At 51.6% G+C, this 14,312-nt stretch overlaps 1 protein-coding gene across 1 annotated transcript in view; it reads right to left on the bottom strand.

Annotated features, from left to right (window-relative positions):
* The window catches only part of YWHAG (tyrosine 3-monooxygenase/tryptophan 5-monooxygenase activation protein gamma), a 32,548-nt gene extending 31,000 nt beyond the window's left edge, over nucleotides 1-1,548 (bottom strand). The window contains exon 1 of the mRNA XM_034965412.3: nucleotides 916-1,548. Coding sequence (XP_034821303.1) covers nucleotides 916-1,002 — 87 coding nt within the window. The 5' untranslated portion in view covers nucleotides 1,003-1,548. The remainder of the gene's footprint in view (nucleotides 1-915) is intronic.
* Between the last annotated feature and the right edge of the window lie 12,764 nt (nucleotides 1,549-14,312).

Below are 14,312 nucleotides of genomic sequence, written 5' to 3'. Positions count from 1 at the left end.
CTTTGTTTGCACTATCAGATCAGACAGAATATTTTTTCCCCCAACTTATAGGAATTTCAACAGACGCGTGCCTGTATTCAAAAAAGAAATGGCATATGTCACACGAATCGAACCAGTCAGCTACATTCACCACCTTTTAATTTTACAGGCAATACCTACCCTTTTTAATACAAAAACATTAGGGAATAAAATGGAGATGACATGTTGAGAATGATCAATGAAAACGCTAGCGAGACAAACGTTCTCCCTTCCTAAAAGCCGGAGGACTTGCTTTGGGCGAATGGAGAAAGAAGAGCCTTTTGTTAAGAAAAACGTGAGCAAGGTGGTTTCGATTTTGCACCACGGAGCTCAGGTTTTCAAGAGACCCTATACAATGTTTCTGGGAAGATTCTCAGGGATGTGTCGGGACAGACAGTGGGGAAGATTTTGGGGGGGGGCTGGGGAGGTGGAAAACCGGGAGACCTGCTGAGTGAATGGGAAAGGCGCCGCCCAGACACCAGGGAGAGAAAGAGGAACCGCATCCATGCGGTCCCCCGCCCCCACGCCCAGGCTAGGAGGAGGGGGGAAGTGGGGCACAAAGGATGCGCACGCCTCCCCGCTCGGGTCCCCTGCACCCCTAGAGCCGCGGGGGCCGGAGACCCCGCTCCCAAGTCCAGCCCCGCGGGACCCCGCCCCGGCCCGCGCCCGCGCCGGGCCGAAATGGCAGCGCCGCGGGGCCACGGGGACTCCGAAAAGAGGCCGCGTCACAGCCCAGGTTCCCGTCGCCTCTCGGGACCCTCCCCAGCCCCCCTCAGTGAGCGAGACGGGGCGGTCAACCCGCCATCGCGACAGGGCGACGAAGCCCCGGGCCTTCCACGCCAAGGACCGCGTCTTCGGAGGGGCAGGGAGCGGCGGGGGAGGGGAGGAGACACTCACGTTCTTCATGGCCGCGGCCATGTCGTCGTAGCGCTCCGCCTGCTCGGCCAGCCGGGCTTTCTGCACCAGTTGCTCGCGGTCCACCATCTTCGCGGGGCTGGGTCTGGCCGGAGAAGGAGGAGGACACTGGGGCGGCCTGAAGGGCTTGGAGGGCGCGACTGGAGCCCAAGTGCCGGAGAGGACCGACCCACGGAGCGAGCAGCTGAGGCGGCGGCTGCGCGGAGGAGGCGGCTGGAGCTGCGACCGCGGGACCGGGCGCGAGGCGGCTGCGGCTGCTGTGCGTGCCACTGACGGACAACCCCCTGCGGCCCCGCCCACGCCGCATGACGAAGGCAGGCCCCGCCCGCCCGTCCGCAAGCCCCGCCCATGCCCCGCCCGAGCCCGGCCGCGGCTAGAACTTCCCGCTCCCCAGCTGGGCTCCCTGCGCGTCTTCCGGGCACCCCGTCCTTTCCCACTGCGCCCCCACTCTCCCCTTTTTTCACTTCACTCCCCAGTTCCCTCACCCCAGCTTCTCCAGTCGCCCCCTTACGCCTCCCCCTTGAGCCTCCCGCCCCGCCAGGCCTCGGACGCATGGGCCCCTGGGAGTTGTAGTGTAACCTGCAGTGGACTGAGGCGCTGAGGAGACCAAGGACAAAGGGGCGGTCAAGACTACAATTCCCAGCGGACATAGCGCGCAGGCGCAGGAAGACGGGGGGGGGTGCTTCGAATCCCGAGGCCGCTGGGGACCCCTGGCGGGGATCAGGGCTGCATCAGTCCCTGCGAGTGCTGATTCACCGCCCCGCCCCATATTCTCCGGGAAATTACGAGAGGAGGGGGCAGGGGCCTCAGTCCTAGACCCTGTTTCCGAGATCACGTAGCAGGTCGTGGTGGGGGAAGGACAGGAGGCGCGTCCATTGTAGATCCAGACTCTCAGTGTGGTGCCTGCCCGCGGGATGGCCGAATTAAGGGGCCAGACCCTGGGGACTGTCACCTCCACCCCCTACGAGCTTCCATTAAACCCCCCACCCCACCTTGAGGCTCTTGGGCCTGAATAGGTGAAAACATGGACGAACGACAAATACCGGCTGGCCACAGTGGTTGATTTCCAGAAAGGATGCAGCTGTCTGCTGGCTGACCCTGGAGAACCCCTTCTTCCTCTCCAGGGTGGAGTGCTAAAGATTGAGTTCAGCTACCAGGAGCCTACTCCACATCTAACTGGGCTGCGTCTAGGGCTTGGTTGTCCAGCCCTTCTCTCCCCTCCTAAGACATACATACCTACTGAGGTCACGCTGATATATTCTCGTTCATATTATTCCACATAGCTTGCAGATAGCATGGGTTTTTTTGCTTTGTTTTGCTTTTTTGTAGAGACGGGGGTCTAGCTTTGTTGCCCATGCTGGTCTCGAACTCCTGGGCTCAAGCGATCCTCACGCCTCGGCCTCCCAAGGTGCTGGGATTACAGATGTGAGCCACCATGCCTGCAGGCCTGATAGTTTTGACTGCACATTTTATTTACTTTATGTATTCAACAATTATCTATGAGAAGCTACTGTGTTCCAAGCCCTATTCTAAGCCACGAGGTACAGTAGTGAAAAAAACAGACAAAAATCCCTGCCCAAGAAAATAGGTGAGATATGTACAGTATGCTAGAAGTCAGTAAGGAGTGAGTTTTGAGGTTGCAGTGAGCTGAGATTGCGCCACTGCACTCCAGTCTGGCGACAGAGCAAGACTCCGTTTCAAAAATAAAAAATAAAATAAAAAGTTTTTTAAAGGCTGGGCACGGTGACTCACACCTGTAATCCCAGCACTTTGGGAGGCCGAGGCGGGCGGATGACAAGGTCAGGAGATCGAGACCATCCTGGCCAACATGGTGAAACCCTGTCTCTACAAAAAATACAAAAGAACTAGCTGGGCGTGGTGGTGCCCACCTGTTATCCCAGCTACTCCGGAGGCTGAGGCAGGAGAATCACTTGAACCCGGGAGTCGGAGGTTGCAGTGAGCTGAGATCCCTCTACTGCACTCCAGCATGGGTGACAGAGCGAGACTCCGTCTCGAAAAAAAAGAAGTGAGCTTTGGCCTGGCACGGTGACTCACACCTGTAATCCCAACACTTTGGGAGGCCGAAGCTGGTGGATCATCTGAGGTCAGGAGTTCGAGACCAGCCTGGCTAACGTAGCAAAACCCCATCTCTACTAAAAATACAAAAATTAGCTGGGTGTGGTGGTGGGCACCTGTAATCCCAGCTACTTGGGAGGCTGAGGCAGGAGAATTGCTTGAACCTGGGAGGTGGAGGTTGCAGTGAGCCGAGATCGTGTCATTGCACTTCAGCCTGGGCAACAAGAGCGAAACTCCATATCAAAAAAACAAAACAACAAAAAAAGTGAGCTTTGCAGACTCTGCTGCTGCCAGGAGTACTCTACTACTGGCCATGGTCAATCCCACCGTGTTCTTTGACATTACTATTGAGCCCTTGGGCTGCGTCTCCTTCAAGGTTAGGGGCATGGAAACCAAGAAGCCAAGTGACCTCTCCGGAGCTTGCAGTGAGCCGAGATTGCGCCAGTGCACTCCAGCCTGGGTGACAGAAAAAGCCTCCGTCTCAAAAAAAAACAAAAAACAAAAACAGAAGTGACCTCTCATCTAAACTGTAAAGCCATGTTAACATATCGGAGCTGTTAGCAGACAGTGTTGTAAAGACAGCAGAAAACTTTCGTTCTCTGAGCACTGGAGAGAAAGGATTTGGTTATAAGGGTTCCTACTCTCTCTTTTTTTTTCTTTTTTTTTTTGAGACGGAGTCTCGCTCTGTAGCCCAGGCTGGAGTGCAGTGGTGCAGTCTTGGCTCACTGCAACCTCTGCCTCCCGGGTTCAAGCGATTCTCCTGCCTCAGCCTCCTAAGTAGCTGGGATTACAGGCGCGCACCACCACGCCCAGCTAATTTTTGTATTTTTAGTAGAGACGGTGTTTCACCATGTTAGGCTGGTCTCGAACTCCTGACCTCATGATCCATCCGCCTCAGCCTCCCAAAGTGCTGGGATTACAGGTGTGAGCCATTACGCCCGGCAAGGTTTCCTACTTTCACAGAATTACTCCAGGGATTATGTGTCAGGGTGGTAACTTTACACACCATAATGGCACTGGTGACAAGTCCATCTATGGGGAGAAATTCGATGAAGAGAACCTCATCCTGAAGCATACAGATCCTGGCATCTTGCCCATGGCAGATGTTGAACCCAACACAAATGCTTCCCAGTTTTTCATCTGCACTGCCAAGACTAAGTGGTTAGATGGCCAGCATGGTGGTCTTTGGCAGGGTGAAAGCGAGCATGAATATTGTGGAGGCCATGGAGCGCTACGGGTCCAGGAATGGCAAGACCAGCAAGAAGATCACCATTGCTACGGCCGGGCGCGGTGGCTCACGCCTGTAATCTTAGCACTTTAGGAGGCCGAGGTGGGCAGATCACTTGAGGTCAGCAGTTCGAGACCAGCCTGGCCAACATGGTGAAACCCCTGTCTCTACTAAAAATACAAAAATTAGCTGGGCGTGGTGGTAGGTGCCTGTAGTCCCAGCTACTCCAGAGGCTGACGCAGGAGAATCGCTGGAACCTGGGAGGCAGAGGTTGCAGTGAGCTGAGATTGCACCATTGCACTCCAGCTTGGGCAAAAAGAGTGAAACTCCGTCTAAAAAAAAAAAAAATAAATAAAATAAAATCACCATTGCTGACTGTGGACAACTCTAATAAATTTGACTTGTGTTTTATCTTAACCACCAGACCATTCCTTCAGTAGCTCAGGAGAGCACCTATCCATCCACCCCATTTGCTCCCAGTATCCTATCATCTTTGTGTTCTTGCTACAGTTCCCTTTGAGTCCCATGATTTTCTTATTCCCTTCCATGTCTGGGTGGATTGCAGAGTTAAGTTTGTGACTATGAAATAAAAACTAAATAACAACAAAAAAATCAATAAGAAGTGAAAAATAAAATAGGAAACATGAAGTGTGGATGAGAATGTGGAATGAAAGAGTTTCCGTGGGGGAATATTGCAGGCTCTATGCCAGATGCTGGAGGACCCCTGTCCTCAAGGAATTCAGAGTGTGTTAAGCACTGTAAATATTTTGTTTAAAAAATAACTTCTTTCAGGCTGCATAGGAAGAGATTCTGAAAAGCTTCTCCAGGGAGTTTGGTAACATTTCCAACCCAGCCTTTAAATGATTGTAGGATTTGAGAGCAGGCAAAGGCACAGGTAGCAAGACTCAAAGGCAAGTTCCTCCCTGATTTATTTATTTATGTACTTATTTTTTAGAGGTGGGGGTCTCACTTTGTTGCCCAGGCTGGGGTACAGTGGCATGATCATAGCTCACTGCAGCCTCCAATTCCTGGGCTCAAGTGATCCTCCCACCTCAGCCTCCTGAGTAGCGGGGACTACAGGCATGCACCACCACACCCAGCTCCCCTGAAATATTTATTGATAGGCAAAGAATCTGATGTATCTGGTGTCTGGGTGATGGGTAAGGGGCTGGGGATAGAGTCAGGGGCCAGAACATGAGGGGCACTGAATGGCAGCCCCAGGAGTTAAATTTCTATTCTGAAATTAATCGGAAGCCTGTGAAGAGATTTTAACAATGGCAGAAAATGATCAGATTTGGGTTTTGTCTTTTTCATCCTCACCTTGGCTTCTCAGTGCTCAGCAGAGTATCTGGCACATGATAAGTACATAGAGAGAGAATAGGAAATAAATAAATGAATATGGCCAGGTGCACTGGCTTACGCCGGTAATACCAGCAGTTTGGGAGGCCGAGGTGGGCTCATCACCTGAGGTCAGGAGTTTGAGACCAGCCTGGCCAACATGGTGAAATGCTGTCTCTACTAAAAATACAAAAATTAGCCAAGCGTGGTGGCGTGTGCCTGTAGTTTCAGCTACTCGGGAGGCTGAGGCAGGAGAATCGCTCGAACCCAGGAGGTGGAGGTTGCAGTGAGCCAAGATTGTGCCATTGGACTCCAGCCTGGGCGACAGAGTGAGACTGTGTCTCAAAAAAGAAAAAAAGAAGAAAGAAAAACAAGAAATGAATGTGGCTGTAGTCCTAGCTACTCAGGAGGCCAAGGCAGGAGGATTACTTGAGGCCAAGAGTTCGAGACTAGCCTGGGCAACATAGCAAGACCTCATTTCTACAAAAAAAAAAAAAATTTAAAAATTAGCTGGGCATGGTCATCACAGCTATTTGGGGGCTGAGGCAGGAAGATTGCTTGAGCCCAGGAGTTGGAGGCTGCAGTGAGCAGTGATCACGCCACTGCACTCCAGCCTGGGTAACAGAGCAAGACCCTGTCTCTAAAAGAAAGAAAGAAAAGAAAAGAAAAGAGAAAAGAAAGAAAGAAATGAATGAGGGAAGAAAGTGCGCTTTGGGGAGACTGTACTGGCAGGAGGTGGAGGAGATGGACTGAGTGGGGAGAGAGTCTAGAAATAGTTTTCTCCCCCTCCTCCAACATAAGATCTGGCCCGGACCCTCTTCTCTTACCACACCACCCAGCAAAATGCGATCCTGCTGGTGAATAAACCCTCCCACTTCCTTCTGTCTCTTGCATGAGTGTTCGCCAAGTCATTCCTCTTCCTTTCTCTTCCTCCCTGCAGGGCAGGCCTGAGCTCCTCTGGCCCCTGCATCACTAGTCCGTGGGAATGAGCCCTGACCGCCAACCTGGGTTGCCCACATGTGGCTCAAACAGATCCATGATTCAAGACCAGATGTGAAATCTCAGGAACTTCCTGGCCCATTTCAGGCTACCTCTGACCTCTCCACCTCAGTTCCTTCCCCCAACAGTCTAATGCACAAAGGGAAAAAAAAAAAAACAAAAAACAGCTCAGGCCAAATCTGTTTGGGAAAAAGTAAAATAAAGCAGATGCAAAGAAAAGGATGTTTCACAGCCAAACAGAAATGACATCCGCAGCCTCCACATGGAGCCTCCCCTCCAGTGGTGCAGGGGAGAGTTGGCCCTGCCTTCCTTTCCCTTCTGATTTTGCAGAGCTCTGTGCTTCCAGCTGCAGCTGCCCACAGGTCCTGGCTGTTTAGAGGGCGGCTTAAGAGGCATGACGACATCACAAAGAGCAAATGGCTTCAGATCCTGGCTTCCTCCTCCACTGCCTGGTGGTGCAGAAAGAAACCTGGAGCAAGGACGTTAAGAGCTAGCATTCTGGCTTCTGCCTGGCCCCTAGCTCTGCGGGCAAGACCTGTCCCTTCTCTGGGTCTAATATCCCCACCTTGAAAATGTGAGATTAAACTGAAGGAGCACTAAGTGCCCCACCCAGCTGTGATGAGTCATAGTTCTAGATTCAGCATGTTCTTCTGAAATGGAAGCTACTGGCATTCTTTTTTTTCTTCTTCTTTTCTTTTCTTTTTTTTTTTCTTTTTCTTCTCTTCCTTTTTTTTTTTTTTTTTTTTTTTTGAGACGGAGTTTCGCTCTTGTTGCCCAGGCTGGAGTGCAACAGCACGATCTCAGCTTACCACAATCTCTGCCTCCCAGGTTCAAGCGATTCTCCTGCCTCAGCCTCCTGAGTAGCTGGGATTACGGGCATGCGCCACCATGCCCGGCTAATTTTTGTATTTTTAGTAGAGACGGGGTTTCTCCATGTTGGTCAGGCTGGTCTCGAACTCCTGATCTCAGGTGATCCGCCTGCCTCGGCCTCCCAAAGAGTTAGAGCTGGGATTACAGGCGTGAGCCACAGTGCACGGCCGGTTTTTTTTGTTTTGTTTTGTTTTGTTTTTTGAGACAGAATCTTGCTCAGTTGCCCAGGCTGGAGTGCAGTGGTGCGATCTCAGCTCACTACAACCTCCGCCTCCCAAGTTCAAGTGATCTCCTGCCTCAGCCTCCTGAGTAGCTGGGATTACAGACATGTGCCACCACACCCGGCTAATTTTTGTATTTTTAGTAGAGACGGGGTTTCACCATGTTGGCCGGGCTGATCTTGAACTCCTGACCTCAGGTGATCCACCTGCCTCAGCCTCCCAAAGTGCTGGGATTACAGGTGTGATCCACCGCGCCCAGCCTCATCGCTGTTTTTTAAGACAAGGAAGCAGAGACACAGAGAGGCTGTGTGATCAGCCAAAAGTCACACAGCCTCTCCGTGTCTCAGCTAACAGAGCCTGAATTCAAACCCGGGCAGACCTCCTAGACTCTTAGCAGCAAAGGCATTGTTTCCTGTCCAGGATCTACCCTCCTTGGCATCTGCTCAGGAAAGGAGTGACCAACCTGACTGAAGGGCACCCTCCAGCCCCTTCTCCAGCACTGGAGGACATGACCTTTTAAATGCATACTGTCCGGCTGGGTTGGCAGACATGCAGGACAGCCAGGGACATGATTGTCCTGCTGTTTCTGTGCAGTCATAAATCACCGCAGCCCCATCCCCTGGCTTCTGGCTTCCTCCTGTGGCTGGAAAGCTCCCTGATTAGTGCAGAGGCAGCAGCAGCAGCATCTTCTGAAGCCAAGCAGCAATGCTGCCCGCCCTGTCCTCTGGGAACACTTCCCTGTCACTGCCTTAGCAGGCTGTCCTGCAGCAGAGGCAAAGAATGACAGGAAATCTCTGCAGCCTGCCTCTCCTTCTGAGGATCTCGGGCCAGTGGAGGAGGCATGAGCCCAGGAGGCAGGACCCACAGGTTGAAGCACTGGCTTTGCCATTAATCTTCCTGAGTGACCTTGGGCAAATCACTTTGCCTCTCTGGTTCTCAGATTGTGCATCTATAAAATAGAGGAACCAGGTGGATGCGTCTTAAGATCTTCCAGTTTATAGCAACAGCTTTTCAGCTAATGGCCCTGTCTCAGTGTCTTTCCATTCTCCCCAGTGAAAAATCCAAAATATCTTTTTTTTTTCTTCTGAGACAGGGTCATGCTCTATCGCCCAGGCTGGACTAGCAGCCTCGACCTCCTAGGTTCAGATGATCCTCCCGCCTTAGCCTTCAGAGCAGCTGGGAATACAGGCTCACACCACCACGCCCAGTAGAAAAAAATTTTCTTTTTTTTTTTTTTTTTTTTTTTGTGGAGATAGGGTCTATGTTTAGTTGTCCAAGCTGGTCCCAAATTCCTGGGCTCAAGCAATCCTCCTGCCTCTACCTCCCAAAGTGCTGGGATTATACATATGAGTCACCACACCTGGGCAGTCTGGGCTTTTTCTTTTCTTTTTTTTTTTTCTTTTCTTTCTTTTTTTTTGAGACAGAGTTTTGCTCTTGTTGCCCAGGCTGGAGTGCAATGGCACAATCTCAGCTCACCGTAACCTCCACCTCCCAGGTTTAAGCGATTCTCTTGCCTCAGTCTCCTGAGTAGAAGAGATTGCAGGCATGTGCCACCACGCCCAGGTAATTTTGTATTTTTATTAGAGATGGGGTTTCTCCATGTTGGTCAGGCTGGTCTCGAACTCCCGACCTCAGGTGATCTGCCCGCCTCGGCCTCCCAAAGTTCTGGGATTACAGGTGTGAACCACTGTGCCTAATCCAGTCTGGGCTTTTTCAAAAGCTGTTCCTTGTGCTGAAAGCTCCTTCTATGCCCACCCCCATTAGACCCAGACCTCCTCATCCTTCAGACTCAGACACTGAGTTGAACTAACCACTCTCTCCTCAGTCCCCATGGGCTCTCCTGCCATGTTCTCTAGAGAAGAGCCCAGACCACCATATAGCACTCAGATGTATATGAGTCTGTCTTCCCTGGGGTCATATTCCTTAAAGACATAGACTCAGTCTGAGCCATCTCTGATCTCCAAGCCTAGCATGGAGCAGGTGCTCAGCGAAGTTGTGTTCAATGAAGGAGACTCTCTGCTTTAAGAAGGGAATCAGGGCAGGCACTGTGGCTCACACCTGCAACCCCATAACCCCAGCACTTTGGGAGGCTGAGGTGGGAGGATCACATGACCCCAGGATTTGGAGGCTGCAGTGAGCTATGATGGCGCCACTGCACTCCAGCCTGGGCAACACAGTGAGACGCTATCTCAAAAAATTTTTAAAAAACAAAACAAAACAAAACAAAAACAATTTTTTAAAAGGAGGCCAGGTGCAGTGCCTCATGCCTATAATCCCAGCACTTTGGGAGGCCAAGGCGGGTGGATCACTTGAAGTCAGGCATTCAAGACCATCATGATGAAACCCTGTCTCTACTAAAAATACAAAAATTAGCCAGGCGTGGTGGTACACGTCTGTAATCCCAGCTACTTGGGGAGGCTGAGGTTGGAGAATTGCTGGAACCTGGGAGGCAAAGGTTGCAGTGAGCTGAAATCACGCCACTGCACTCCAGCCTGGGTGACAGAGCAAGACTCCTTTAAACAATAAAATAAAATTATCCCACCAAGGGAATGTGTGTCACCATGAAAAAAATGGGCCACTGTCTCAAAGAGACAAGTATTCTCAAGAGGGAGAAGAGCCTGGGCTGCAGTCTTCTCCCGAAACCCAGCTGTGTGAACTTAGGCCAAGTACTTTACCAATCTAGAGCTTGGGTTCCCCAACTGAATCTTAAAGAGAAATCTGTACCATGCCCTTTGAATCGAACTGTGAAATGAACAGCAGTATTCTTCGACTTCATAGAAGAATCTGGAGTGTTTTGGTACTTGGAATACCAACAGAGGACAAATGACTTGTGGGGGACCCACAGTGGTGGGGATGATGGCAGCCTGTGGTTTTTCTTGTGTGTATGTGGGTGTGTGTGTGTGTGTGCGTGTGCACGCATGTGTATGTGTGTGTGCATATGTGTGTGTATTACAACAGGGTCTCCCTTTGTCACTCAGGCTGGAGTGCAATGGTGTGATCATGGCTCACTGCAGCCCTCAACCTCCCAAGCTCAAGCGATCCTCCCACCTCAGCCTCCCAAGTAGCTGGGACTACAGGTGCGCGCCACCACGCCCAACTAATATTTTGATTTTTTTTTTCAGAGACAATGTCTCGCTGTGTTGCCTAGGCTGGTCTCAAACTCCTGGCCTCAAGCAATCCTTGCACCTCGGCCTCCCAAAGTACTACGATTACAGGTGTGAGCCACCACTGATGGCTGCTTTTGTTTTTAGAGGACTCCAAGTGGCAGAGAGCCCATCAATTTCAGCTCAGTTCAAGGAAGCGATTTCTCCATAAGCTGGAGCTGTCCAGCAATGGCAGGGGAGTCAGGGGAGTCAGGGGACAGAGACCACTGCTCATGGGTAATGCTGAGCAGTGGTCCTCAGCCTAGCTGTGCATCACAGTCCCCCAACACTTTGAGGAAGCTGATCTAGAATACGGCCCCAGACCCCACCTAGACATAGTGGGTCAGAGTCTCCAGTGCTGAGAGGTCTGAGGATCTGTATGTTTTCAAATCTCTCTGGAGGGTTTGTGCACCACCAGTGGTCTGAAGGAGGCCAGCCTGGGTTGCCTGAAAAGGAAGGAAAACAGCCAGGAGGGGTCCCAGGAGCCGGCTGGAAGGGGTGCAGGAGCTGGCATTTTCTGATGTTGGCCATTCTGCCGAGTCAGCCCAGCACTAATGCTTCCAGAGTGCAAATCCCACTTGGTCATGTAATAGGAACGCCAGTGCTGACGCAGCAGGCAGACAGGAGCCCAGGCTGCACCGGGGTAGGAGGTAGGCACAGACATTCAGCCCCAACTCCTTGCTCTGAGCCTGGGGACAGGCAGGGGCAAAAGGTACCATCTCCACCTCCAGCTTCCAGCACAGTCAAGATGACTCAGAGGCGTGGACCCTGCAGTGCCTTCTAGGTTTCAGAGCCAGCCAGGTGCCCTTCCTGTCTTCCTGGAGTTTGGGATTGCTAAGTTGGAAAGGACTGTAGAGGGACTCAAGTTTGTCCAGGATGGAAATCCCTTATACAGCTCTCCATCTCCTTGTTCTCAGCCCGTCCTAGCACACCTCCAGCCACAGGCAATTTACCATTCCCCAAGGTCACCTCTCCACTGTGGGACAGCTCTCACATTCCCAGAACCTTCTGCCCGTGCTTTCTTATTCTACCCTCTGGGGTTAAAAGACAAAAAATATGGGCCAGGCGCGGTGGCTCACGCCTGTAATCCCAGCACTTTGGGAGGCCAAGGCGGGAGGATTGCTTGAGCTCAGGAGTTCAAGACCAGCCTGGGAAACATGGTGAAACCCCATCTCTACCAAAAATACAAAAAGTTAGCTGGGTGTGATGGTGCACGACTGTGGTCTCAGCTACTCGGGAGGCTGGGGTAGGAAGATGGCTTGAGCCTGGGAGGCAGAGGTTGCAGTGAGCTGAGATCATGCCACTCCACTCCAGCCTGGGTGACAGAGTGAGACTCCATCTAAAAAAAAAAAAAGAAAAGAAAAAGGATAACTTTCCTTCTCCCTAACAACTTTTTAAATTAAAAAAATTTTTTTTTAACTTGTAGTAGAGGCGAGATCTGACTATGTTGCCCAGGCTTAAGTGCAGTGGTGGGATCATAGCTCACTGCAGCCTCCAACTCCTGGGCTCAAGTGATCCTCCCACCTCAGCCTCCTGAGTAGCTGGGACTACAGGCACCACCATGACCAGCTAACTTGTTTTGTGTAGGGATGAGGATCTTGCTATGTTGCCCAGACTGGTCTCAAACTCCTGGCCTCCAGTGATCCTCCCCATCTTCGCCTCCCAAAGTGCTGGGATTAAAGGTGTGAGCCTCCACTCCCAGCTTCCAGCAGCTTTCTTTTCTTTCTTTTTTTTTTTGAGACAGAGTTTTGCTCTGTTGCCAGGCTGGAGTGCAGTGGTGCAATCTCAGGTCACTGCAACCTCTGCCTCTCAGATTCAAGCGATTCTCCTGCCTCAGCCTCCCGAGTAGCTGGGGACTACAAGCGCACACCACCACGCCCAGGTAATTTTTGTATTTTTAGTAGAGATGGGGTTTCACCATGTTGGCCAGGATAGTCTCGATCTCCCGACCTCGTGATCTGCCCACCTCGGCCTCCCAAAGTGCTGGGATTACAGGCATGAGCCACCACGCCCAGCCCAGCAGCTGTTAAAGATGACACCAAACACAAAAATTAGCCGGGCGTGGTGGCACGCACCTGTAGTCCCAGCTACTTGGGAGGTTGAGGCAGGAGAATCTCTTGAACCAGGGAGGCAAAGGTTGCAGTGAGCCGAGATCGCACCACTGCACTCCAGCCTGGGTGCCAGATCGAGACTCCACATCAATCAATCAATCAATAATGACACCAGAATGTGTGAAGCCCTTTTGTCCCCACATTGGACACTCTCCAGGAGTGGAGAGTAGGTTTTCACCACGTGCTTCTCTCCATCCATAATGCCTGCTGTGCGATGGAAATGGAAAGATGACCAACGACATCAGTGGCCACGACATGGGGTGCTAAGCTCTCGACACCACCCCCTTTGAGAAATATGAGCCCAGAGCATTACATAAGGCCAAAGAGCACCTTAGGACAAGTGAAGGTTTGGCCTCCAGCCCCAGGGTAGCACGATCTCGGCTCGCTGCAACCTCCACCTCCTGGGTTCAAGCAATTCTCCTGCCTCAGCCTCCTGAGTAGCTGGGATTACAGGTGCCCACCACCATGCCTGGCTAATTTTGTATCTTTAGTAGAGATGGCGTTTCACCATGTTGGTCAGGCTGGTCTTGAACTCTTGACCTCAGGTCATTGCCCGCCCTGGCCTCCCAAAGTGCTGGGATTACAGGTGTGAGCCACCGTGCTTGGCCAACTGGATTTATGTCTAACCCCGTCTATCAGAGGATGCAGAGGAAGGTAGGTAGGTGAGGGAGGGCACAGAGGGAAGAAGCGAATGACCTGCCCCCTCATAGGAATGAGAAGGAGTGTGGTCTCTGCAAGAGACAGGGTGGGTCAAAGTCAAGGCCCCACTGGAGAAGTTGGAGGGAGCGCAGTTGCCAGGTGGACTGCCCAAGACTGCGGCCATCCATGCTGGATTCAGGAGCCAGGACAGCAAATAGAACCCTAGAGGCCTGGTTCCAACAATGACTTGCTAAATAACCTTAAAGCAATCACTTCTCTTCTGTGGATCTCTGTCTCTCCTTTGCTAAATGAGGAACCAATGATCCATCAGCTCAAAACAAGACACTTGGGTTAATATGAAAACCTTTACATTTTCTTGCCTTTGCCAAAGTTATCTGAACTCCAGCTATCCTGTGCAGATCAGAAGTGCTCAATGACGGTGGCTCACGCCTGTAATCCCAGCACTTTGGGAAGCCGAGTCAGATGGATCACTTGAGGTCAGGAATTCGAGACCAGCCTGGCCAACACGGCGAAACCTCGTCTCTACTAAAAAAAAAAAAAAAAAAAAAAAGGGCCAGTCACTGTGGCTCACACCTGTAATCCCAGCACTTTGAGAGGCCAAGGTGGGTGGATGACCTGAGGTCGGGAGTTTGAGACCAGCCTGACTGACATGGAGAAACTCCATCTCTACCAAAAACACAAAATTAGCCAGGTGTGGTAACACATGCCTATAATTCCAGCTACTCGGGAGGCT

This window comes from Pan paniscus, chromosome 6, assembly GCF_029289425.2.
Source record: "Pan paniscus chromosome 6, NHGRI_mPanPan1-v2.0_pri, whole genome shotgun sequence".
In the NCBI taxonomy this organism is placed as follows: domain Eukaryota; kingdom Metazoa; phylum Chordata; class Mammalia; order Primates; family Hominidae; genus Pan; species Pan paniscus.
Note: the sequence above shows the minus strand (reverse complement) of the source record. Positions and strands in the feature narration are given on the sequence as shown.